The sequence below is a fragment of the Sus scrofa genome, chromosome 3 (assembly GCF_054392235.1).
Source record: "Sus scrofa isolate SSC_HxYL_T2T_F1_AM1 chromosome 3, Sscrofa_HxYL_maternal_Yorkshire_Landrace_v2.0, whole genome shotgun sequence".
NCBI classification, from domain to species: Eukaryota; Metazoa; Chordata; class Mammalia; order Artiodactyla; family Suidae; genus Sus; species Sus scrofa.
In genome coordinates this window covers 3,735,051-3,760,434 of record NC_139385.1, presented here as the reverse complement: position 1 = coordinate 3,760,434, position 25,384 = coordinate 3,735,051, and the positions used below count along the sequence as shown (strand labels likewise).

The 25,384-nt window shown below is 54.1% G+C and overlaps 1 protein-coding gene and 1 long non-coding RNA gene across 12 annotated transcripts in view; both read right to left on the bottom strand.

The window, feature by feature from the left end:
• WIPI2 (WD repeat domain, phosphoinositide interacting 2) overlaps positions 1-25,049 on the bottom strand; it is a 33,481-nt gene extending 8,432 nt beyond the window's left edge. For 4 of the 11 annotated variants that reach the window (XR_014839342.1, XR_014839343.1, XR_014839344.1 and 1 more), the window contains exons 1-5: positions 24,785-25,049; positions 5,187-5,356; positions 3,790-3,886; positions 3,326-3,423; positions 2,871-2,963 (exon numbers count right to left, since the gene is read on the bottom strand). Coding sequence is in view for 4 of the 11 variants with exons in the window: in XM_085015457.1 (XP_084871583.1) it covers positions 2,871-2,963; positions 3,326-3,423; positions 3,790-3,835 (237 nt within the window). In the remaining 7 variants the exon portion in view is untranslated. 11 annotated transcript variants of the gene reach the window in all.
• Positions 21,730-24,495, bottom strand: LOC146404336 (uncharacterized). The gene is made up of 3 exons (XR_014840039.1): positions 24,379-24,495; positions 22,991-23,064; positions 21,730-21,783 (listed from the first exon to the last, which is right to left on the bottom strand). It is a non-coding gene; the product is annotated as an uncharacterized LOC146404336 (long non-coding RNA).
• Positions 25,050-25,384: the final 335 nt, after the last annotated feature.

Here is a 25,384-nt window from a genome sequence, read left to right as displayed (position 1 = left end):
CGGGAGAGAGGACGGAAAAAGGGCTCTCAGCGGAGCGCACTCAGCCCTGCAGGGACAGCGCGACGGCAGCTGCCCCGCGCCGGGGGCCCCGCAGGCCCACCCCTTCACACTCGCCGCTCGCTGCTAACTTCCTATCACGCTGACCTGTGAAAAAACGCTCAATGTGGCGGCTTATCAGAGAAATGCCACTAAAAATGCCAACGAGGTACCACCTCACATCAGTCAGAATGGACTTGATAAGTCTACAAATACCAAAGGCTGGAGAGGCTGTGGAGAAAAGGGAACCCTCCTGCACTGCTGGTGGGAATGTAAACTGGTGCAACCGCTGTGGAGAACAGTCTGGAGGGTCCTGGGAAAACTGACAATAGAGATACCATATGATTCAGCAACCCCACTCCTGGGCATCTATCTGGACAAAACTACAATTCACAAAGATCCATGCACCCCCGTGTTCACAGCAGCACTGCTGCCATAGCTAAGACAGGGAAACAAGCTACATGTCCATCAACAGGCGAACAAAGATGTGGTACATATACACAATGGAATACTACTCAGCCATAAAAAAGCATGAAATAAAGCCATGTACAGCAACACAGATGCAACCAGAGATTCTCATACAAAGTGAAATGAGTCAGAGGAGGACAAATACTACGTGATACCACTTCTACGTGGAATCTAACATATGCCACAAGCGAGCGAATTGACAGAAGAGAAGTGGACTCACGGGAAAGGAGAACAGACCTGTGGCTGCCAGCGGGGAGGGAGGGACTGGGAGGTAGGGGGTAGCAGATGCAAGCTTTATACACGGAGGGGATAAACGACGACACAGCAGAGAACTCTACTCCACGGCCCGGGACAGGCCATGATAGACTATAAAGAAGATTCCACATATGCGCACGACTCAATCACTCTCCGGTACAGCAGCAATGAATACCACACTGTAAGTCGACTATGCTTCGAATTAGAAAAAAAGATTATCTCACGTGTTTATAAACATAAAAAACAAACGAAAAACCCAACCTATAGAAAACGCAAATGTAGAACACCAGGAATTGTCTAAATAAGTGGTGGTAAATTCCTACAATGGCATAATAACCAGCATTAAAAATCAAGCTGAAGATAGAATGGGCCCCCTTTTGAAAATATTGATGAAGGCAGTGATTCTCGTGGGCGTTCCCGCTGTGGCTCAGCAGGTTACAGATCTGATACCACCTCTAGTGAGGACGCAGGTTCAATCCCTGGCCTCACTAAGTGGGTCAGGGATCCAGCATTGCCACAAGCATGTGGCTCAGACCCGTGTGGCCACGGCTGTGGTGCAGTCCGCAGCTGCAGCTCCAATGTGACTCTTGGCTGGGGAACTTACATGTGCTGCAGGTGCCATGTTAAAAAAAAAAAAAAAAAAAAAAAAAGCGATTCTCTGAATAGAAGGACGTCAACCAAATTTGTAATTCTTGAGAACTAGGGGGAATGAAGTAACTAGTGTATCCATGACCAAAAAGAACCATGGCAAAAGTTTTGTCCGGTGCAGCCTAAACTTTCAGATTTAGGCATACTTTTAATGGCATACCTACTGCTTGAAACTAATTAACTAAGAGCTGTCAGTCATAGGGAGACTGCAGTTTCTTGGAAGCAGGATCAAGCCCCACACCTCGGCACAGCCCTGGCACCCGGGGCACAGCAGGGCCGAGAAGCCACTGTTGGCCCGATGCCATGAACCAGGAGTCTTCTGTAAAGCAAATCAAGGGTCCTGGAGCTCCCCTGCGGTGCAGCTGGTTAAGGGTCTGGCAAGGTTACCGCAATGGCTAAATCCCTGGCCCGGGAACTTCCACATGCCCTGGGTGTGGCCAGAAAAAAAGAGTCCAGACGAGAAAGTCTTCTTTTACTAGCCCTGAAATTCCACAAAGTGCTTTAGGGCCTCCTAAGACCCGGCAAAAACCATGAAGATAAGGCTCGGATTAACGAAGGGATGGGATCTTGCCGGCGGAGGGAAAAGGGCGGGTGACACCGCGACTGTCCAGCCCAGCGTCTGAGGCAGCCAGGCTTGGAGTCCCGTCCCGCTGTCGCTGCCCAGCTGGGTGGCCCTGGGCCGATGACTCAACTCTCCGAGTCCTCGTCGTAAAGCAGGAGAAGGTTGCCTGCCGAGGGGTCATGAGACGAAGGCGTGTCAAGGGCCCAGGGAGCGACCCTTGAAGAGCGGTATCGGTGTTCGGGGACGTGAGGGTCAACCCCCCGCAGGAAGGCGGGCGAAGCCAGCCGGCGTTTTGTCCCGCACTTGGCTGGTTCGCGGGGAGGGAGGCTAGTTTTGATTTTCGGTGAGAAAGTGTCAACGCCGAACTGGGCAGCAGCAGAGGAGAGAGGACGAGCCAAGGCACAGGCGACAAGGTGGAGAAGGGAGAAGACACAGTGGGGTCGCAGAACGAGGCCGCCGGTGCCACGGGGCCAAGAGAGAAGAGGGGCCGGCGGGAGGCGCTGCCAGAGCCATTCTGTCCTGCGTGTAGGGAGTTTCAAAAGGCCTCGTCCTCTTAACCCGGGGGGTCTTCTCACTGGAGACTCAGGTTCACACGCAGAGGCACAGAAAGGATTTATACTGAGACTTAAGCACACTAGTCAGATGGCTCCAAGGAATACGGGAAACCCACCCTAAAGGGCAGAAACAACCAAACACCCGCCAAGGACGCTAAGGAATCCCGGCCGAATACAGCACGGCCCCGCCCGACTCCCCGACTCGCGCCCAGACAGCGGGATGTGGCCTGTGCTTGGCCGTGAGCTGGTGGATGCAGAAACTGCTCCAGTGCCTCGTCTGCATGAACAGAGTCTTACAGAGTGTCGAAACTTCTGACCTAGTTTCTACTGGGCCGCAGCGGCCTTACCTTCTCGGAAGCAGTGGCGAGCTTGGTTCCACTGGCGTCGAAGGCCAGGGCGGCTAACGGGCTGTCGTGAGCCGGGATCATGTTCGCAGCTCTCTGGAAGGGGAAACAGACACCACGCCGGCTGAAAACACCCACAGGGGTACGAACCCACGAGCGCAGTCAATACAAGTGCCACGGCCACCCGATTAACTGGGGCCGGGGGCCCAAGGAGATGCTGCTCAAAACCTTTTAACCAAAAGGCAAAGCAATTTCTCCAGACAGTCTTCTCCACTGCTGCCAGCACGCTCGCTGCTAGGCGGGCGCTCAGCACGGGGGCGCCGCATCCCCCAGACCTGCTCGGCCTGAGCGGGCGGCGGCGGAAATCGAGGGGCCGAGCAGGACCCGCGAAGGCGGGGGGCGCCGCGGGGCTCGTGGCGGAGGAGGGGCAGTGAGGGGCGACCCGGGGACGCACTCACCAGGTTGATGGTGTCGAAGACCTGCACCTCCCCGATGGTGGCGCTGCCGGGGTACGCCAGGTAGCAGTTGTCGTTGTTTATGGACAGCGCACACAGGCCTGCGGGCGACGCGCGACAACAGAGGTGGGTCAGGCCCGCCGCCGAAGTCAGCCTGCTCTCAGCAGAGACCAAGGAGGGCTCCGAGGCAGCGTGGCGGCTGCGGGGCTGGTTCTCCTAAGTCCCGCACCCCCAGACCTCCAGCTGAGGCGGCAGCAGGACCGTCAACGCAGGCGGACGGTCTCCGGTTAGAAATGCTGACCCCTCCAACGGGGAGGCTGAGCAATCCACGAAGTACTGTACGCGGTCACAAGCCCGGCGTCAGAGGGACGACTTGTGACCTCAAAGGAGAGAGACCCCTCACCTGCCCTGCCCTCAAAAGGCGGAGCGGGGCTGCCCGGCGGGCGGGCGGGCGGGCGGCGGCTCACCTGCGGGGTTCGGGGGCGTCTCCCGGATGGTGTGCAGCACCTTCATGTCCCGGATGTTGTGGATGTACAGAGACTCCTCGAGGCACACGACCAGCCGCTGGAGGAGGCACCCGGTCAGAAACCCGGCACCAAGACGGAGCCCGGCATCTGGGCGCCGCCCCCCCTCCCCACGGCGCCGGCTCCCCCACGGCGGCCTCGGCCGCCGGCTGTGTCGGGCCCTCTGACTGTGGGATGCCATTCGACGGCACAGAAACCGGTCACTCCAGCCAAGGCACACGTGGCGTGTCTGTCCGGCTCTCAGAACCTCGGCCGGGCCTGGGAGGGTGTGCGGCCTGCCGTCCAGGACTGAGGCTGCTCGAGCACAGCGGGATGAAAGGCAGACCCAGGGATGTGGGGGAGTGTAACAATTCCCTCTGCTCCCAGATTATTTTGCAGGTGTCTATGTTCCTGCTCCATTCTAAAGAAGAGGAACCCGGAGCTGCTGCGCCAGGAGGGTGATTTACCCAAGCGGGACAAGCAGCCCACCTGCGTCCCTGCCTGAGCTGATACGGGAACGGACACGCACACGTTACGACGCGCCACGTCTTATGATTTACCCCCTTAACCAACCTCTGCCGTCCACAGACCCGGCTTCATGCACATCGGTGGCTGCCACTGTGAAGACGTGGGCCGACCCACCTCACAGACCACTGGCTGCGTGGCAGGCAGGGCCCACAGTCAGCCGCGTGGCGAGCGGTGCCTGCACAGGACACCTGCCTGCATCCAGGGTGTGCCAAAGGCCCTCGGGACAGGGCTGTATTCTGAGAGGAAGCAAACGCCACGCGACCACCTCACAAAATAAACTCAAGTGCCAGCCACCAGGCCCACATTCCAGGCCAGACTCGCATTATGAACTTTGGGGAAGGACACAAAAAAGTAATAGATCCTTCACCTTAAATTAAAAGTCAAATTAACAGTTAAAAAAAGGGAAAAAGACGCCCGATTTCTATTTAAAAAGTAACACTTATAAAAAGAAAGCTCGTGTCTTTTTTCTTTTCTTTTTTTGGCCGCACCTGTGGCATGCGCAAGTTCCCAGGCCAGGGATCAGTCTCATGCCACAGCAGTGACAACGCCAGACCCTTAACCCACTGAGCCAGAAGAGAACTCCAGAAGGCTCAGGTCTTGAGGCGTGAGCACGGGGATGGGCAGAGGCGAGGGCACTGCCAGGAACAGGGCTGGTGTGAGACGAGAGAACAGAGTCAAGTGGGGTGGGGTGAGGTGAGCCGGCGCAAGGCCGGGGGGACCAGAAACGCCCTGAGCGGCGCCGGGGTGACAGCGACGGCCACGAGCCCCACTGAAGACAGGGGACGCGGGCCAGCGCGGCGCCGGCAGCGGATCCAGGTCAGAGCGTCGCTCACCTGCCTGTTCAACCTCACGGCCAGGATGGTGTTGGAGTAGCTGTAGTTGCAGATCTCAGTGCCCTTCTTGAAGTGGCAGACCTTCAGCTTGCGGGGAGCTTTGAGGCTGACGATGGCCACCAAGCTGCTAGAGAAGAGCCTTTCCACGATGCACACGTCCTCCGTGTCAGCTGAGAGGAGCAAAGAGCCACCTGGGTGTGCGTGCCTCCAACAGGCCCAGCGGGCCCACGGCTTCAGCGCACGCGGCTCAGCGCGGCGTGGGGAGGCAGGCTAGGTCCAACTCCCCGCTCACCAGGCCCGGACAAGCCGCGTGCAGGCCGCCCCCCTACCTGCGTCACGGAGAAGCCCCCCCCCCCGTTCCACACCCGTCACCCTGCCACTGCTTCCCCGGGTCCCCTGTGCCCACCTTCTTCACTGGCTCGCTGGGAGCTCCCTAAACCCACTGGACCGTGAGCCCCCCCAGCACAGAGGCCTCAGCTGCCGGCTCACGGCCACACCCCTGGCACCGAGAACGGCACCTGCCGTGACGGGCCCCGGGCGCTCCTTGGATGACTCCATCTCTGGAGGGCTAGCTTTGTCTGTAAGTGGGGCTCCCGCCACTCTACTGTCAGGAGCAACGAGAGGCTGGCAGCTCCAGCTGGAGGTGGGGACACCCCCACTCAGAAGACCGTGTATTATAAACTGTGCGCAGAGCCTCTTGCAGAGGAGACAGCAGCTACAGTGCCTCCACGGCTACTGCCTCACCCCCGTCTCCACCGACAGCCCCCCCGCACCCCAATCTCTCCTAGTCCCCCTTTGTTTTATCGGTAATAGCTTGGCTAAGTTCGGATTGAGCAACAAAGAGAATTCTGGAAGGCAGGAAAGTCCCAGAGCCAAACTCTACACGACTCCCACGTGCGGCTGTCTCCAGCTGAGCTACAGGGAGTCCAGCTGAGCCGGGGGCAGAGCATGTGCTGTGATCAACCCAACAACGACCTGCAGCCACACTCCATCTGGACCTGAACGGGGCTCGGAGGACAGAGCCGGCCAGACGGGTCAGCCCGGGGCACCTGGGAGGTCCGACCCCCCGGGGAACAGGACCCCCGTCTGTGAAAATCCACGCCCACAACCATGCACAGAGCTACCTGAAAAGTCTCCTCCAGGAGAGGAGGAGCTCTGGGGCTGAAGTCACTTGTTCAACCTAAAAACACGCCTGAGTGAGTTTAGGAACCAAACTACCAAAGCCAACGAGAAGGCTCTCCGAGGCCCTGTACTGAGACACAGGCTGTGTGGAGGGAGGGAGATGCCGGCGTCAGTCCTCACAAAGGGTCTGAAGCCTCACGAGCATCAGCATCAGGTCCCGACTGCTGGGCAGCAGCCACCAGGCATATCTACAGTGATGCTGCACGGATGTGTGGAAAAAACCAAGATTTCGCTATTACGCAGAATGGAAGAGGAGACAAGATCAAGTGCGTGGTTCTACGCTCTTCACAGCAGTTTAATCAAAGGCACTTTTACACAAATTAAAATCACATCTCTCTCTGGCAGCTACAAACTAAGCTTTAGAAGACTAGGAGTTCCCGTCGTGGCTCAGCGGAAACGAATCCGACTAGGAACCATGAGGTTGCAGATCTGATCCCTGGCCTTGCTCAGTGGGTTAAGGATCTGGTGTTGCTGTGAGCTGTGGTGCAGGTTGCAGACGCGGCTCGGATCCTGCATTGCTGTGGCTGTGGTGCAGGCTAGCTCCGATTCGACTCCTAGCCTGGGAACCTCCACATACTGCGGGTGTGGCCCTAAAAAGAAAAAAAAAAAAAAAAAAAAAAGAAGAAGAAGAAGAACAGAGGCAAGTCTCAAGCCTGCCTGCCTGGCAGCATCTCAGGGGAGCTGCTGACCCTTGACTGAAGGGCACAATCAGGAGTGACCGCCAGCACAGGGGCCAGGGCTCAGCCTGTTCTCATAGGCTGATGTATCTCCAGCACCGGGCACAGCAGCGCTCCCACGTCAGGCCAACCAGTCAGGGGAGACGTCACCCAGAACGAGAAGTCTGCAGTAAAATTTCCCTGGGGACCAGGGACCAGACCCTCGTGCTCCCGTCAGGCCCTGTGCCTCAGGACCGGGGGTGTGGGGACGAAGTACGCCCAGGGCCTTCTGGGTGAGCAGTGGACGCCACGGGCTGGGAGGGGCTGGGAGGGCCGTGTCTACGCGAGGCTCCCCCCGGCCACGCTCACTCCTGCGGGGGACAAGCTCTCCATGCTGTCGGACTCCCGCTCTCCGGCCACCTCTCTCTCCAAGATCGAGGGACTGGAGTCGCGAGGGCCTGACGCATCCTCTACTTCTCACCGTCGCAGCTGTCCTGTTACCCTGCGAACCTGGGCCCTGGCTCAGCAGCGGTCCCCAGCCCTGGGCCTCGCTTCCAGGGGCAGGAGTGGGTCTGACACTGCCTGCCTCACTGAACCTGCTGACGCGGGCGCTACCAGGAGACCCAGGACGAATCCTGATGGAGAGGTGGAGGCAGAAGGAAAGGTGGCGGCAGTGAGTGGGGAAGCGGAAGAGGGCCGGGGCGGCCAGCAGGAGGTGCGGCGGAAGAGCTGCGGGAGTCAGTCGGGGCAGGGCGGGCCCCAGGTCCCCGTGAACAGCGGTCACGGGGAGGACACCTGCGCTCAGAGGAAGCTTCGGGCCTGAAACCAATGAGCTCCCAGATGAACGGATGGAGAGACTGGCCATGCAGTAGAGACAGAATGAGTGAAGGAACGGACCACAGACAATCTGGAAGGCAGGACGGTCCGGCAGGACTGGTTTTCCCAGCGGAACACGTGGGAGATGAGAAGATGGACTCCCTGAGGAAAGCATCAGTTTCTCTGACGCGTGCGGAGGGGTTCCTGGCTCTGACGGGCACAAAGGTGGGAGTCGCTCAAGGTTGCGACTCAGGACGGCATGAAACAAGCCTCTCACAGAGTAAGCAGACTTCACAGAGCAAGCAGACTACCACTAGAAAAAAGTAGGATCGCAAGCTCCCGCTTTGGTGCAGTGGGTGAGGGATCCGGCGCTGCTGCTGCTGTGGCACAGGTCACAGGTGTGGCTCGGGTTCCATCCCTGGCCTGGGAATTTCCATACCCCGCAGGCGTGGTTAAAAAACAGCAAACAAGTAGAAGAGAATGAAGAGCAGTAATGGAGCCACACTTAGTAGGGCTGCTTTCAGGCACCAAAGCACGTCAGTGGGGGAAGAAAAGTCTTGCTGACAAATGGAGTAGGGACCAAAACGCATAAGGACGAAGGCGGCCTGAGCCTCCCCACACCACACGCCAGGATGAACGCAAGAGACCAGTGGGCTAAGCAGAAAAGCTGCAACTACAAGATTTCAAAGAAAACCCAGGAAAATACCTCCAGGACTTGCTGGCAGGCAAAGGTTTCCTAGAAAAGATACATGAAGCGTCGCGCATAAATGAAAAAAGTCAATCAGACTTTAAACCAAATTTCCAAATACTTGCTCAAAAGACAAGTCAAGCCACAGACTGGGAAAAAATATTCACCAAACATATCAGACAAAGGACTGGTATCCAGAATATGTAAAGAACGCTGACCACTCAATAAGACAGAGACAAAGCAATCAAACGTAAAAAGGGACACAAGCGCTGCGGAGATAACTGGCGGAAGATAACTGACGGAGGGCCGGCGAGGGCCTGAGTGTGTCTGCAGTCATCCGCCCCCAGGGATTCAGACTGAACCCCTGAGCCATCGCTGCACACACAGCAGAAGGGCTAACACGAACAAGCCCGAGACCACCAGGCGCTGGCCAGACGGTACAGCTCTGCGGGGAACACACCACGGACCCCCTTCGGAGGGGCGGGGTGTCTCTTACAGAACGAAACACAGATCCCACTTCCATTCACCCAAGACAAGGGAAAACGTGCGTCCACCAGAAGACTTCTCTAAGAATGTGCAGAGCCGCTTTATTCACAACAGCTGACAACTGGGACAGCCCAGGTTTCCATCAGCACCTGGCATTCGTTCACAGACCGGGCAACGGAGACACAACAACATGGGCAAATCTTACAACACTACTCCGAGCAAAAGGAACCTCGTTAAGAGAGCACACGCGGCACCTCTTTGAGGTCGGACAGGCAAAACTAAACCACAGGACACAAACCCAGAACGCTGCTTGCCTCCTGTGGAGGGCGGAAGCAAGCTGGGAGTGGTGGGGGTGGGGGTATGAAGGAGCCTTCTGGAGTGACGGTGAACCCTGATAGGAGTTCAGGATGCACAGATGGATGTGTTGTCCAAACGCGGAATGTTTACTCAAGACCTCACATTCGGCTGCATGTAAATGCTTCTTCAAACAGCAGTTACTGACATCTCTGCTGAAGTAGCTCAGGGTTGTGGGTTCGGATGCCTGCAAGGTACAGAGAAATGCAAGGCACGAGGGGTAAGATGGACGGACGGACAGACGGACGGACGGACGGGGGGTGAAGTGCTAGCAAGAGACTCTAAAACACTTCGACTTTCCTCTGTGTTTGGAAACTTCCAATAATAAAATGGTAGAAAAAGAAAAAAGGCTGCATCATACATTTGCGTGAATCCAAGTGTAGAGAAAGCAGAGAAATAGTCATCTTTCCCACTTAACTCTAAGTCTGACTTTCAAAAAATGGCTTTTATGTTTTCCATTAGAGCTGGTTTACCGTGTTCTGCCAATTTCTTCTGTACAGCAAAGGGACCCAGTCACACATACACATACATTCTATTTCTCACATTATCCTCCTTCATGTTCCATCACACATGACTGGATATAGCTGCCTGTGCTGTCCAGCAGGAGCTCATTGCTTGTCCATTCCAGAGGCAACAGTTTGCACCTATTAACACCAGATTCCCAGTCCATCCCACATCCTTCCCCTTGGCAACCGCAAGTCTGTTCTCCAAGTCCATGAGTCTCTTTTCTGTGGAAAGGTTCATTTGTGCTGTATATTAGATTCCAGATATAAGTGATATCACATGGTATTTGTCTTTCTCTTTCTGACTTACTTCACTTAGTATCAGAATCTCTAGTTCCACCCATGTTGCTGCAGATGGCATTACTTTGTTCTTTTTTATGGCTGAGTAATATTCCATTAGGTGTATATACCACATCTTCTTAATCCATTCATCTGTCAATGGACATTTAGGTTATTTCCATGTCTTGGCTGTTGTGAATGGTGCTGCAATGAACATACAGGTGTATGTATCTCTTTTTTTTCTTTTTCTTTTCAGGACCACACCCGAGGCATATGGAGGTTCCCAGGCTAGGGGTCCAATCAAAGCTATAGCCACTGGCCTACATCACAGCTCACGGAAGCACTGGATCCTTAACCCACTGAGTGAGGCCAGGGATTGAACCACAACCTCATGGTTCCTAGTTGGATTCATTTCCGCTGCACCATGACGGGACCTCTGCCTGTGTCTTTTTCAAGGAAAGTTTTGTCCAGATATATGTCCAAGAGTGGGACTGCTGGGTCATGTGGTAGTTCTGTATTTAGTTTTTTTGTTTTTTTTTGTTTTTTTTTAACTTTAACGACAAAAAGCAGAAGACACTTTCAGAATTTTACAAACAGGGTAAGTGCAGTATGGAGTCAGCAAAGCTATTTTTAACTGCAAATGTTCACAAAAGAGAACATTATAATGAACCTCCATATACCCATCACCTAGATTTAACCAATACTGTCTTTCTGCCATTTAGCTTCAACTATCTCTTTCTCTGGTCAAATTTCAGAGAGAGGCTCATCATCCTGACACCTCTCCCCTAAATAGCCTGGTAAGCCTCTCCGAATAAACACAGGAAAAACGTCTTCCAGCTCATGGATAAACGTGCACCGTCTCTTACAGCAAAAGCGATTCCAGGTGGAGCAAGTATTTACGGTAAAACACAAATCCAAAGGCCGAGAAGACATCGGAAGAGAGCGTTCAGGCATCGTGGGCGCGGGAGGAGCTCGTCCCGCTCAGGAGCCTCACGAGAGGCGGCCCACGTGAGCACACAGCCGTTCACGAGGTCAGAACGCCGACAACCCCGAAGACAGACGTGCAACCCACACCACGCGGCTAGCTAACCTGCCGTCGGCTAGGGACACGCCATCCAGCGGGAGAACAGGCAAAGGGGAAAAACGGCTGTGTGAGAAAAAGTTTCATTTCAGTCACAAGAAATGTAAAAAAGACAGAGGAACATTTAAAAAAATCTGACTTGGGGGGAAAAATGTAATTGTAATGTATACATGTAAGGATAACTTGATCCCCTTGCTGTACAGTGGGAAAAGAAAAAAAAAATCTGACTTAGAAACATTGAAATGTTTGATGATGCCCGGTGTTGTGGAAATGAGGAAACAGGCACTCAGCCCCTGTTAAAAGGGGGGGGGGGGTGCCCTTTTTTCTCCTTTTCACGGCCGCACCCATAGAAATTCCTGGGCCGGAGGTGACGTCGGAGCCGGAGCTGAGGCCTAGGGCACAGCCAGGGCAACACCAGATCCGAGCCTCGGCTACAACCTACGCTGCAACTTGCGGCAACACCCGACCCTCATCCCACCGAGTGAGGCCAGGGACCCACCCACATGCTCACAGAGACAACGTCGGGTCCTTAACCCACTGCGCCACAACGGGAGCTCCGCTACTACCTTCTTCCAAGACAACTTGGCAACATCTATCAATTGAAGCGTTTCTCTGTTGCCTCTGTCTTTCTACCTCTGGGAGCCGATCTTGGAGCCACACACGTGGGCAAAGTGAAGATGCTGGCCCAGCAATTCCTCTCCTGCAGCGCCTACCTACTCAAGAGAAATGGCACCACGTCCACAGGGCGGGTAACCCGCACACAGACGTTCACAGCAGCACTAGTTACACAGTCCAAGTGTCCATCAACACACCCGCGGGGCAATGTCACTGGACACCAGAAAGAAGGGAGGGCTCAAACGTGCTTCTAACACGGGGAACCTCGAAGATACGCTAAGTGAAGGAAGCTGTCGCGTGTGATTTTGTTTCTCTGAAATGGGAGTTCCCACTGTGGCTCAGCAGGTTAGGAACTGGACAAGTATCCATGAGGACACGGGTTCAATCCCTGGCCTCACTCAGTGGGTTAAGGATCCAGCGTTGCCATAAACTGTGGTGTAGGTCACAGACGCGGCTCAGATCTGGCGTTGCTGGGGCTGTGGTGTAGGCTGGCAGCTACAGCTCTGATTCAATCCCTAGCCTGGGAACTTCCATGTGCTGCAGGTGCGGCCCTAAAAAGCAAAACAAACAATCAAACAAATAAAAACCCCTTTCATTTATCTGAAATGTCCAGAGCAGCAAATCCACAGAGGCAGAAAGGAGACTGGCGGCTGCCCAGGGCTGAGGGGGTGGGGAGCGGGGAGTAGATGCCCTGCCCATGGACTTGGGGGTTCTTTGGGGAGTGAGAAAAAAATGTTTAAAAATTAGACTAAGGTAGGTTGCACAACTCAGTAAATACACTGAAACCCACTGAACTATAAAAGGTAATTTTCGTGGCATCTAAATTACATCTCAAAAGCGCTATTAAAAAACCCCACACATACAGGCAACTACTGCATCGATAAGCATTCGGGCCAACATATTAAGCTCTGGAGTAAGACTGCCAGGGCAGCAGGGCCTTGAAATACCCTGTTGTGCTGCGTGAGGACAAGTGTGACCGACGGAGGGCAGAGTTGGAGGCGGGGAGGAGGGACTGTCACCGCGGCCGCCTCCAGGACCACAAGGCCCTGGGCCTCAGAGCAGCCTTCGGGGTTGCTGAACTGCCGGAATCATAGACTACATATCAGGTTTTCTCTGGGAAGCATCACAGCTTCCGGCAGTTTCCCAGGAACCAGAACCCCGCTGAGGCCATCTGCACAAGGCAATGAACTGCCTGCCAGGCAGCCTGGAGTGAGCCCACTGCTGTCCCCGCGTGTGTAAGAAGCCACTCGGAAGGATTGGGTTCCGACCCCTGCCGGCCCTGGGACCGGGGGCCCGCGGGGCGGCTCCCTTGCCGCCGCATCACTTCAGGCACTTCAACATTCCTGTTCCACCTCACTCCCCACAGCTTCCAAACACCAGCACCCAAAGGACCCGCGAGCGACTCACGCACGCACGCGCCTCCGCCTCCGGTGAGAAGCCAGCGCGCAGGCCGCCCGGGGGGGACGGAGGGACGGGAGCCCAGCCACCGCGGGAGGGGGCGGGCAGAAGGCAGCCAGAGTGACCTCGGGGACCTCGATGACCGCGAGTGGCCCAGGCCTTGCTGTCACAGCCTGTGCCAGGTGGCCTCGGCCACGGTCCCTGCCAAACGTTCCTCCTTGAGCTTTCGCGTCCAACATGTAATTGAAGGAACTACTTCCTGGAAGAAGGAGCGCGGCGTTGCCTCTGCTGGAGCCGCCGGGCTGGCCAGCGAGGAGGAGGCAGGGCCGGGCACCACGCAGCACGCTGCCCAGGCGGCCTGTTGGCGGCCCGGGCCCTTCCACCCGGCAGACGCGGCCGGGGGCTGCCGCGTTCGCCCCCGTCGGCGCCCCCACTGAAAACCCCCCGCGAGCGAACCCAGTCGGAACCCAGGCGGACAGTCTGCTCACGCGTCACTGCACAAGCGGGTGCTCCGGGAGGCGCGTCTCCCCAGCTCAGAAGCGCAGAGGCAGAGAGGACACCCGAGGCAGGATGTGAAAAGGCCAACCTCGCCTTCAAAACTTCCCAGCCACGTTACAAGCACCAAGTCTACCACCTTTATTTACATGGCCCAACCAGGCAGGGTTGTGTGGCAGTAACATTTCAGGGAAGAGAGAGACCACGTTTGCACTTTACATACCTTCCCAAAAAAAGGAAAAAAAAAAGGAAAAAAGGACATACGGAGAGGGAAAGGGAACACGATGAACCATAAAACCACATGGAGCAGAGAGCGGGCAAAGCACACACAGGAGTTCTTACAACTTTCTTAAAATGTGAGACGACAACAGAGACCTCAAAACAACCTTCTGCTGCTGCTGGGCACAGGGGGGTTTGGTTTGTTTACCAAAAGAACACGCAGTTGTCCAACCTGCTTCTCCCAAGACGAGCTCCGGCTCATTCCTTCTGTAACAGCAGCCTGACCCACAGCAAAGACCCGATGCTCTGATAGAAAGGTCGAAAGTCATGACACGACCAGCCACAGGAGCCTGGGCTGAACACGGAGGCCATAAACACTACTCTTTGCTCCGAAACGACATGTAGAAAAATGCCAGAAAAGGATCTTGACCCCAGTAGCTAAGCTGTTCTCTGAGAGACACTCTTCTGCCCACTTAATAAAAGGTATGAAAAAGGTATGAAAGAAAGAAGATGGATCATGTTCTAGAAGCAAAAGAACGCTTCAGTTTCGAGGACGAACTGTCCAAGAGTGCCCTGTGCAGGCCAGCACCTACTTCTAAGGGCCAACGTTAACAAGAACAAAGACATCTATACGCCACGTTGCCCTCGCAGCAAACACCCACTCTTCACGATGCTAGCGAGGCATCACATCTTGTGCCGCAAAAAAACCTCTGAAAAACGAGGTGCCCAAAACCCCTTAAGAAACATGAAGGAAACTGATTCAATTTGAGGACGTATCAAGACTAGGTTCTGGTGTCCTTACACGCTATCGAAGCTCCCGGGCCCTGGCTTACCTGCGCTTGCGCCGCCCTGCTGTCCAGTGCGTGCTCCACTGCACCCTCAAACCTCATTCACGGAGCACAAGCTCAAAGATAAAGCCATTCATGATTTCCGGGCCTCCCAAGGGAGAGAGAGTCTGTGGATTTCAAACCCAGTGACTCTCACCACGACAGCCACAACTTAGTGGCACCACTGGCGCACTCGTGCTGATGTCGATTTCACAAATGTTTCAGTCACTCACAAAAGCCCAAGGGCATCCTTCTTCCAAAGATCAGGCTACCTCTCTTTGAAGAAATTCTCTATAGGAAACTATCCCGGGGGGATCAAATGAAGGCAGGCAATTTGGAGATTTTCAGAAACACACCCACTTGAGATGAGCACCCACCACCTCAAGTGGAGCTGTGTTATGACTCCGTCACATCTGCCAGCTGCACACGAAGAGGAAGGCTTTCTGACAAGATTAGGTAAGCATCGGGAGTTCCCATGTGGCTCAGTGGTTAACGAATCCGACTAGGAACTGTGAGGTTACGGGTTCGATCCCTGGCCTTGCTCAGTGGGTTAAAGATTTGGCATTGCCGTGAGCTGTGGTGTAGGTCGCAGATGTGGCTCGGATCCCGAGTTGCTGTGGCTGTGGTGCAGGCCGGCGGCTATGGCTCCGATTCGACCCCTAGCCTGGGAACCTCCATGTGCTGCGGGAGAGGCCCGAGAAATGGCAAAAAGACAAAAAAATAAAATAAAATAAAATTAGGTAAGCACCAGGAGGTGAGCTTGAGGACGAAGGAGAAAAATCGAAGGTGGGAGCCATGACTCAGGGACACTGACTCCGAGAATTCCACTTCCAGCCATCTCCCTGAAGAGAACCCGGCACTGGCCTCCGGGGGCAGCAAACAGGGGGCTCAGGGGAAGCCGGACACATGCCCCTGGTGGAGGCGATTCTCTGTACTGGGAGTTCTTTTTTGGCTGCACCAGTGGCACATGGAAGTTCCCAGGCCAGGGAACAAAACCTATGCTGTGGTAACACTGGATCCTTAACCTGCTGCACAGGGCTGAGGATCGAACCCAAGGCTCCACAGCCACCCAAGGTGCTGCAGTTGGATCCTTAATCCGCTGCATCACAGCAGAACTCCTGTACCAAGAAGAAACCTTCTTTTTTTGGGTCTTTCTAGGGCCACACTTGCAGCATATGGAAGTTCCCAGGCTAGGGGTGAAATTGGAGCTACAGCTGCCAGTCTGCACCACAGCCATAGCAACGCCAGATCAGAGCCGAGTCTGCGACCTACACCACAGCTCACGGCAACGCCGGATCCTTCACCCACTGAGCAAGGCCAGGGGTCACATGGATACTAGTCAGGTTCACTTCCACTGAGCCATGACAGGAACTCCCCAAGAAGTCTTAATAAGGTCAGGGCCACGGGCACACTTCAGGGCATCATATACAGAGAAAGTATTATCAACCACGTATGTGACAAAGGACTAATACCTAGAATATATAAAGAACTCTCAAAACACAACATTAAAAAAACCCAAATAGGAGTTCCCTTGTGGTGTGGTGGGTTAAGGATCCAGCACTGCCACAGCTGTGGCTTAGGTTGCAACTGCAGCTCAGATCTGACTCCTGGCCCGGAAGCTCCACAGGCCGTGGGGCAGCTAAAAAAAGGAAAAAAACAAAAAACAAAAAACTGGGAACATCAGAAGCTGGCAAGGATTCTGAGGCGCGGGCTCCCTCGTACGTTACTGGTGGGAACGAACAACGGTACAGCTATGCTGGAAAACGGCTCAGCGCTTAAAAAAAAAAATTAAATAACAAAAACACTCCACCAACCAAACACACAACCCAGCAACTCTACTCAGGCATTCATCTCAGAGACGTGAAAAGCTACACCCACACCAGCCCCTGCACACGCATGTTCACAGCAGCTCCACCTTTAACAGCCCAGACACGCTTCGCCAGGTGAGGGTTCACCAGTGGGGCCGCACCCCACAGAGAACCCGCCTCGGCCACCGAAAGGATGGCGCTGCCGACACCGCAGCTCAGGGGAATTGCCAGGATGGTGCTGAGCGAGCTAAGCCCATCGCAAACGCTGATGCCCGTCCATGTTTGTCACATCCGTGCGGTGACCGTATTTGAGAACCAGAGCGCGGCCTCGTGGCTGCCAGGGATCAGGGAAGGGACGTGTGGTCACGAAAAGCCAACAAGGATCCCCCGGGGTTGGAACTGCCCCAGGCTTCACTGGTGGACGCGAGAACGAGTGGGAAGACGTCAACCCACACACGCGGGTGCAAGGCCGGCTGGAGGAACCCCAACACAGGGTCGCCTTCCGGGCTGTGCGACTGGACGGCCGCTCTGCAAGATGCTGCCACGGGGGGAGGAGGGGGAGGGAGCGGGGACCTGTGTTGTTTCCTACAACTGTAGGTACATCTGCCATCATATCAATGAAAATAAAGGCAAAGCTTTCCTGCTATTCTCACTGGGGGAGGGTCTGGATCTACTATTTGTTCAACAAGTACTGGGTCCCCCTCCCCCTCCCCCGCAAAAAAACCCAAAGCAACTGAAGTCCATGGAGCCATCTACCTAAAGTCACAGTAAATGACTAAGCAAAGTGGCCAAGTTCACAGCCCTACCGTGACCCCTGGGGCCACTGACACACAGCTGCTCAAAGGCCATACAATGCCAATCTGGAGAAAATAAGTCACTCCTAGGGAATGTAAAATTTTCAAATTCTAGAAGCCTCTATGACAGAAACCTAAATGGTTTAAGTGGCATTTAAAAAAGGGGAGAAATTACAGAATAATGCATATAGTATATACCATGTACTGAAACAGACAAGTATTTTCTATGTGTACATTTCTAAATCGGCAAATGCACAGAAAAAGACCTGGGGGAACATACAGACCGCACTTCATCACCTCCCAGGGAGACTAAGGTGAGCAAAGATTACTGGTCAAGGGGTGTTTGGAGTGCAATCATCACGTCTGCAGTTAAGAACGAAACCTCATTCAAGCATCACTTGTCTATTGTAAGAAGGGGAAAAATAAAGCAAACACTTACTGCATTCATAGATCTGTTCCAGTTTATCCACAGAAGAAAGGGAGAAAAATTTATAACCGGATTTACTACCAACAGCTAGAGACCTGCAAAAGAGCCAAATTCAGAAATAAGAGCTGATACGTGTAGGCAGTGATAAAAAAAAAAAAAGCACAAACGCGCTCCGGTTACCAACCAGCCACCATCACCTCTACCCAAAATTAGCACCAAGAGTTTCCCGCAGTTGGTCCCAGGTGAGGGGTGGCGGCGAGTGGAGGAGAGCGGCAGAGGAGACGCCACACCTCGGAGCCAGGAAAAGGCGGGTGTCAGTACACTAGACGACAGTCTTCTCAGGGAAAACCTAGAAAACTTTATGGAGGTAAATCTGACATATAAGTAAGTGACCGGCCCTAAGACAAAGACGCCCTTGAGACCCGGTGGGGGTCCTCAGGTGAGCTGGCACACACCCGCGCGGGGCAATGAGCCCACGGGTGGAGACAACACTGCACGTTTGACAGAGAGAGGTTTATGCCCGCGGTAGGTGGCTCAATCTTTCTGCCTTTCTGCGCCACAGCGAGGCCGTAACAGACGTGGCCCAGTCGCATACGTGACGCTACCGCTGAGCAGCAGGATGGAAACCCAAGAGACCCAAGAGCTCGCTCACCATCTGGAATGGGAAGACGACACAGGTGGCCGAGGCCAGCCTGGTGCGGCAGGTCCCATGTTCATCACCCAACCCGTCTGCTCTTCTAGGAGCCTGGGGCCCTCCGAGCTCTGCAGGCGCCTAGCACAGGAGCCTGAGCCAGGAAGCCAAGTGCTGCCTCGCAGAAGATCAGGGCTCTCCAGAACGGGGCCGAGCAAGGGGAGAAGGAAGGGAGGACCGCTTTCGGAAGCAGAGGATGGGCGCACAAAGCAGAAGCAGCAGGACAAAGAACAGGACCCTGGGACTGTATTTCATCTCGGGAGAAGAGGCGGCAGAAGACAATCCAGAAGACCGGCGATAGCAAAGACTGGCCATTTCCCAGGAGAACGTGTACACAGAGATAAAAATTAGGGCTGCTTTGGAGTTCCTGCTACGGCGCAACAGAATCGGCAGCGTCTCTGCAGCGCTGGGTCGCAGGTTCCATCCCCAGTCCCGGCATAGTGGGCTGAGAACTGCAGAGCAGGTGGCAGCTGTGGCTGGGATCTGATCCCTGGCCTGGGAATCCCATATGCTGCGGGGAGGCCAAAAGGGAGAGGAAAAAAAGGCAGGGCTATTTTAATGACCGTTTCATCTATTAAAAACTTGCGATTTTTCCACCTCTTTTACACTTACGTAGAAGAAACACAGTCCAACAACAGAACCGTTATAAGCACTATTAAACTGCAATTAAACAAAAATTTTAAATATCAAGGAGTTTCCACTGTGGCGCAATGTGACTGGCAGTGTCTTGGAAGTGCTGGGACTCAGGCTGGATCCCAGGCCCAGTACAGTGGGTTAAGGATCCGGCACTGCTGTAGCTGCGGTTTAGGTTGCAACTATGGCTCGGATCTGATCCCTGGCCTGGGAACTTCCATATGCCTAGGGGTGGCCAAAAATGAAAAAAAAGAAAGAAAAAATTTTTAAATTTAAAATTGCAATTGGCTTATCCTAGACGTATAAACACAAACGAAACCCTATCAGTTCATGTAATTTTTCTCTGCAAAAATACTTCACTGTATTAACTACGCTGATGAAGTAATTAGGTATCATTACATGTAAGCATTTTGAAAAGCAATAAAGGAACCCACAGAAATACAAGAATATTCACGGGAGATAAAAATAAAAGACTCTCTCAACCATTCCCGACTTCTGGAAAACGGATGTTCCGGACAACGATTTCCGGGTAACTAAGGGCCCCTGTTTTAAGCACCAGAGCCTTTTTTCCCCACCATCTCTGATTTTTAAAGAAGTCATTCTTGGAAGTTCCCACTGGGCCATAGTGGGTTAACGAGCCAGCTTGTCTCTGTGGAGGCGCCGCTTTGATCCCTGGCCTGGTGCAGTGGGTTACGGATCCAGCGTTGTTGCAGCTGCGGCGTAGGTTACGGCTCTGGCTCGCAGTCAATCCCTGGCCTGGGAACTTCCACATGCTGCGGGGGCAGCTGAAAAGGCAGTCATCCTTATGCAGCCTTCTGCGTGGGATGGCAAGTCCTCCGCACCTGCCTGGACGCAGGCCCTTAAACAGCCACTGTGATCAGGCGACCCTCTCGGACCCTAACGAGGGGCTAGGGTTGTGTGCCTACGTCAGATACACACGGCACTGCTGCGTTGCAAAGTATTTTCATCAGGGCAGGAGACCGTGCCTGCTTCTGAGACGTACTTTGGGCCAACCCTTGGACGTGATCACGCTTGATCACAGCCCGCTTCGCCCCACGGGCAGAGCTGCCCCGGACCTGACCCCCTGTGGCTCCAAGCAGCCTGGCTGGTTCTCTGCCTCTCCACTAGCAAGGCAGGACCCACTTCCCTCACCACTTGCCAAAACGCTGTGGCTAGTGCCTCCTTTCTCGTTCTCCGCATTCTATGGGTCTAGGCTTTTAAAATACTGTTGATGTTTTATTTGAGTTTGGAGAGGGAGCAGAAAGAAATCCACCACCTTGAACTGCGGGTCTCTGTCACGGAACTTAACCTGGCGTGTTCCGTACCTAAAAGACACCGATTTCTACTAAAAACAAAAACGTTTTCTTAAAAAACATTTTAAAGATATTAAAAACATTTAAAAAAAAAGAAAATCATTTTTCTTACCCCCTTTTCTCTGCCCTCTTGCCTGTGAGAAGTCCATAAAGTTTCTCCTTTCATCACCTTCGTCAAAGAGCCACACGTCATGACAGGGTTCAGCGGACACAGTCCACACCCGTAAAAAGGACGCCACTCCAACTGCACCAGCACCCAGGGGCCCTACTCCGTAAGCGCGTGGCCTTGCAGGGCCCCCCTCAGCGCAGCTCCACCCCAGGCCTCCACCGGGACTGCGGAGGCCTTGCAAACTCAGAGCCAAAGAAGAGCTCATCCTCCCCCAGCCGGGAGCTCCCTCTGCCCGCGCCCCAGCAATGGGCTAGGACCTCTTACTTAGAGGCCGGCAGGAGACTCGGGGGCAACGTAACTTCTCGCTTAACCGCATCATGCGTGTGCCACGGGTCACAGCAACCCTCACACTCAGCGGTCTCCTTTCTGCTGGCCACGGCCACGGGGCCACAGCCTGCTCAGGGACCGTCCTGTCCTTCTCAACACACCCTTTACACAGCAGGCAGAAGGACCTAGAACCTTTTCTTTTTCTTTTTTTTATGGCTGCACCTGTGGCATATGGAAATTCCTGCATCCAAACCTCAGCGGCCACCCACGCCACGGGTGCAGCAACGCCAAATCTTTTCACCCACCGTGCTGGGCCGGGAATCACACCTGCACCTCCGCAGCGACCCGAGCCACTGCAGTCGGATTCTGAACCCACTGCGCCATGGCGGCAACTCCAGAACAACCTACAACGTTAAGGTTGAAGGATCTTTCAAAACCACCTACTTCCAAGCCCCTCAATCCACCGATGAGGGAAAAGGAGCTGTACCCGGGCAGAAGGAAAGCGGGTTCGAGAAAGCAGTCAGCTGTGCCCTCTCTACGCCCGTGAGTTGCAGACACTAACAACATCCACGCTGCAGACAGAAGCCAGGGAAGCCAGGCGCCTGCCCTCTTTCTCTCCCTTTTAGAAACGTAGCCGCTCAATGATGCGGACACTGCCGAATCTCGGACCTCCCCCAGCGGAGGGGGGTCCCCTGCAAGTCCCCAGTCCCGGACACTTCCAGCTAAGATTCAGGTGAGACTCGGCCCCTGACGAGTTTCTTTAACTCCCATGTTAAAACTTCAATTCCTCCAACACAAACCTTCCCAAGGGGTTACTTTCAGAAACTAGGGTTGGAACTAACCAGCTAGGAAGGAGACCACAGGGACCAGTTTTTCTGGATGCCTCGTTCCCAATTCTAGTTAAAAAAAATAAATAAATAAAATAAAGTCATAATACAACAAAATACTCACCCTTCTAGGGTAAGAATCACAGAAAAAATATTACCATGTTCGAAACCATATTACCAGGACCAACAGACAGGACAGACAGAATTGGTCTGAAAGAAATACTACTGCTTAAGACACAGTATGTATTTTATTAAGTGAAATGGCCTCCAGATTTTCTCACTGAATACAGTGGGTGTAGACCGATATTCTTTATTGAAAAACTGTGTATTCCTCTTTTAAAATTAATGTTGGAGATGGACAAGGAAGAGGAAGGAGGAAACTGTAAAGCCTCTCCCAGGAGCTATTGTTTTTCCTGCAGATGTAGATTTAAAACAAATTAGTCACTTTTACCAGTAAACTTTCTTTATTCATTTTTAATTTTTATTTTACTTTCGTCTTTCTGCCATTTCTTGGGCTGCTCCCGCAGCATATGGAAGTTCCCAGGATAGGGGTCTAATCAGAGATGTAGCCTACACCAGAAACACAGCAACGCGGGATCTCAGCCGCATCTGTGACCTACACCACAGCTCACGGCAACGCCAGATCCTTAACCCACTGAGCAAGGTCAGGGATCGAACCCGCAACCTCATAGTTCCTAGTCGTTTGTTAACTACTGCGCCACGACAGGAACTCCTCTTTTTTCATTTTTTTAAAGTTTTGCTGTAGTTGATTTGCAAGGTCAATAAACTTTTTGTATGATCCTATCTTACCATTCCTTACAATTTATGCTCATACGCCAGCAAGGTCTCTTTGGCAAGTCAAAATTCTAACATACACAAATCTTGCCTGGAACTAGTAACTTCAGGACTCAGGGAAGAGGGGGAAAGCAGAGGGTCTTCAAGTCTGAAAAAGACCTTATTTCAAACCAGAGGGACAACCTTCTCTATGCAGGGAAGCTGGAAGTTGAATACCATTTGAAATAACAGCAAAACAGAATGCTTTCTCATGTTTGGTTGTTTTTTTGTTTGTTTTGTCTTTTTACAGCCTATGGAAGTTCCCAGGCTAGGTGTTGAATCGGAGCTGTAGCTGCCGGCCTACACCACAGCCACAGCCACGCCAGATCTGAGCCTCGTCTGTGACCTACGCCACAGTTTATGGCAAGGCCAGATCCCCGACCCACTGAGTGGGGCCAGGGATGGAAACCACATCCTCATGGTTACTAGTTGGGTTCCTTACCGCTGAGCCACAACGGGAACTCCCGCTTTCTCATATTTGACTTCCTTTCAATATAAATGAGGAGCAGTGAAAGACTGAAAGAAGGGTAGAAAAAAATGTTTTGGAAATCCTCTAACTTACACAAGACAAAAAAACCCATAAAGCTACCGTTCTTACCGGTCTCAAAGTACAAAGGACTCAAAAACCAAATGTGTCAGTTTGACATGTCATCTCCCCTACCCGGATTAATACAACACAGTCCAGCTCAGTTATAACCACCAGCAACAGGTTGTCCAAAGTGTTTCTGTTAAACACTGGTTTTTGGTCGCACAGAAAGCTATGGTGCTGGATAGCTTGCATTTTTAAAGACTGCTACAGTCTGCTTCCTAAATTGCATGTCCTCCAGACCCTACTCTGTAGGGAGAGACAAGAGCATGGCAGATTGGAGAGGACACTGGAAGAGAATTCAGGAAACCTAGATCCCACGCCTGCCCTGACTCCACTAACTGAGGCTCTGCTCCGAACCTTCCCCAGCTTTGGTTTCCTCCCCTGCAGCTGGAGCAGATGATCTGCTTCCTCCCAAGTGTCGAAGGTCCTACTGCAGAGCTGCCTGCACTACTTCCATGATCTGGAAGGGGCTGTTGAGCACTCGGTGCATGCCACTGACTTGAGGCCTGCCATCCAACAATTACCTTTTTCTTTTTCTTTCTAGGGCCACACCTGTGGCATATGGAAGTTCCCAGGCTAGCGGTGGAATTGGAACCACAGCTGCCAGCCTACGCCACAACCACGTGGGATCCAAGCCTCCTCTGTGACCCACATGACAGCTCACGGCAAGGCTGGATCCTTAACCCACTAAGCGAGACCAGGGATTGAACCCAAACCCTCACTGGATACTAGCCGGATTCTTAACCCGCTGAGCCACAAGGGGAACTTCCGACAATTAACTTTTAATTAAAAAAAAAACCAACAACCCTCGTGTTCTACTTTGCTGATTCCATTCGGCCAAGACCAACTCAACTGGCTCTTCAGTGTGAGGCCCATGACCTATGCCTTCGCCCCTCTTAGGTCACTTCCTCTTACTCACTTCCCAACATGGCTCTCCTCCCTTCCAGCCCACAACTCATCCTTCCTTCTCCAGGAACCTCATCTCTTAACTATCCTCTCGCATCACCGGAGAAAGCCTCTGAAGAATCGGCTCCACACCCAATCGGCCGTGAACAAACAGCGGTCCAAACCCAAGGGCTGCCCTAAGGGCCCCTCTTCCCCTGTAAGGATGGCTCATTCCCTGAAGCGCCAAGACCCCCTCGGGTGTTCCTGTCACCTCCCCGTTCGCTCAGTTTCTCCCAGATCAGAGACCAGGGTTACTGCTAAGTTTGGTTCTTGCTCCAGGAGGACATCACAATTACCTGTCAAAAAGAAGGAGACAGGAAGAAAAGGAAATCAAAGGAACGCTAGGATGAGGAAGAGACGAGAAGGGCCTGAAAAGGGTAAAGAAGGGAGGGGTAGGGCTGAAACCTACTCCCACCGCCTCAGAAGCGACTGGGACAACAGGTCAGGCCCCAAAGTTCTGCCCCCAACTCCGCGAGACGTGAGGCCTGAAAAGAGAAAACCTCCCCGAGGTGGGTGAAGCACCTCCCCATCCCCATCATCTTGCCCACCCAGAGACCGAGGCGCCAGGGCCGAACCCGAGCGACCCCGGGGAGGACGCCCCCCCTCCCCGCGCCCCGCGGCCCGCCCGCACGCCCGGGGGACGCCTCCGCGCTCGCCGGCTCTAGGCCCCCAGGCCCGGCCCCGGCCCCCGACCCCGCCCACGCCCGTCCTTACGTGACGTCCTGGTTGAAGTTGGCGAAGAGCAGCTGGCTGGCGCCGGCCTCGCCGCTCTGACTCGCCAGGTTCATGGTGGGCGCGCGGCGGGTGGGCCCGGCCGGGGACTCGCGCGCTCGAGGGCAGCTCGGGGGAGCTCAGGGTCGGCGCCGGGCCCCGCTCGCCGCCTCGCTCGCCGCCACTCGTCGCGCGGGCATCAACCGCCGCCTCATCCCGGCCCCGCTCTTGTTTACGCTCCAGAACCGGGGCGCCTGGCGCGCCTGCGCAGCCCCGCCCCCTCGGCGCACAGCCTGTCACGGCGCAGGCGCACTGCGGAGGTCCCGCCCCTGCACCTCCGGCCCCGGCCCGAGTTCCGGTCGAACACGCGCACGCGTGGGGACGCACGAGGGCGCGATGGGCCGGGCTTGCGGGCGGTCGAGGGCCGCGCTTGCGCATAGGAAGGAGTAGGCGGTCCGAGTCTCCTGCCCTTGTCATTTTTATCGATGTTGTAAGGGCCCGCTGCGCGCCAAGCCTGGTGCCGGTACGTGCTTTGTCTTGGTGCTCGTGGCAGCTGTTGGGAGAGCGTGGTGCCTTCCCACTTTACGAGTT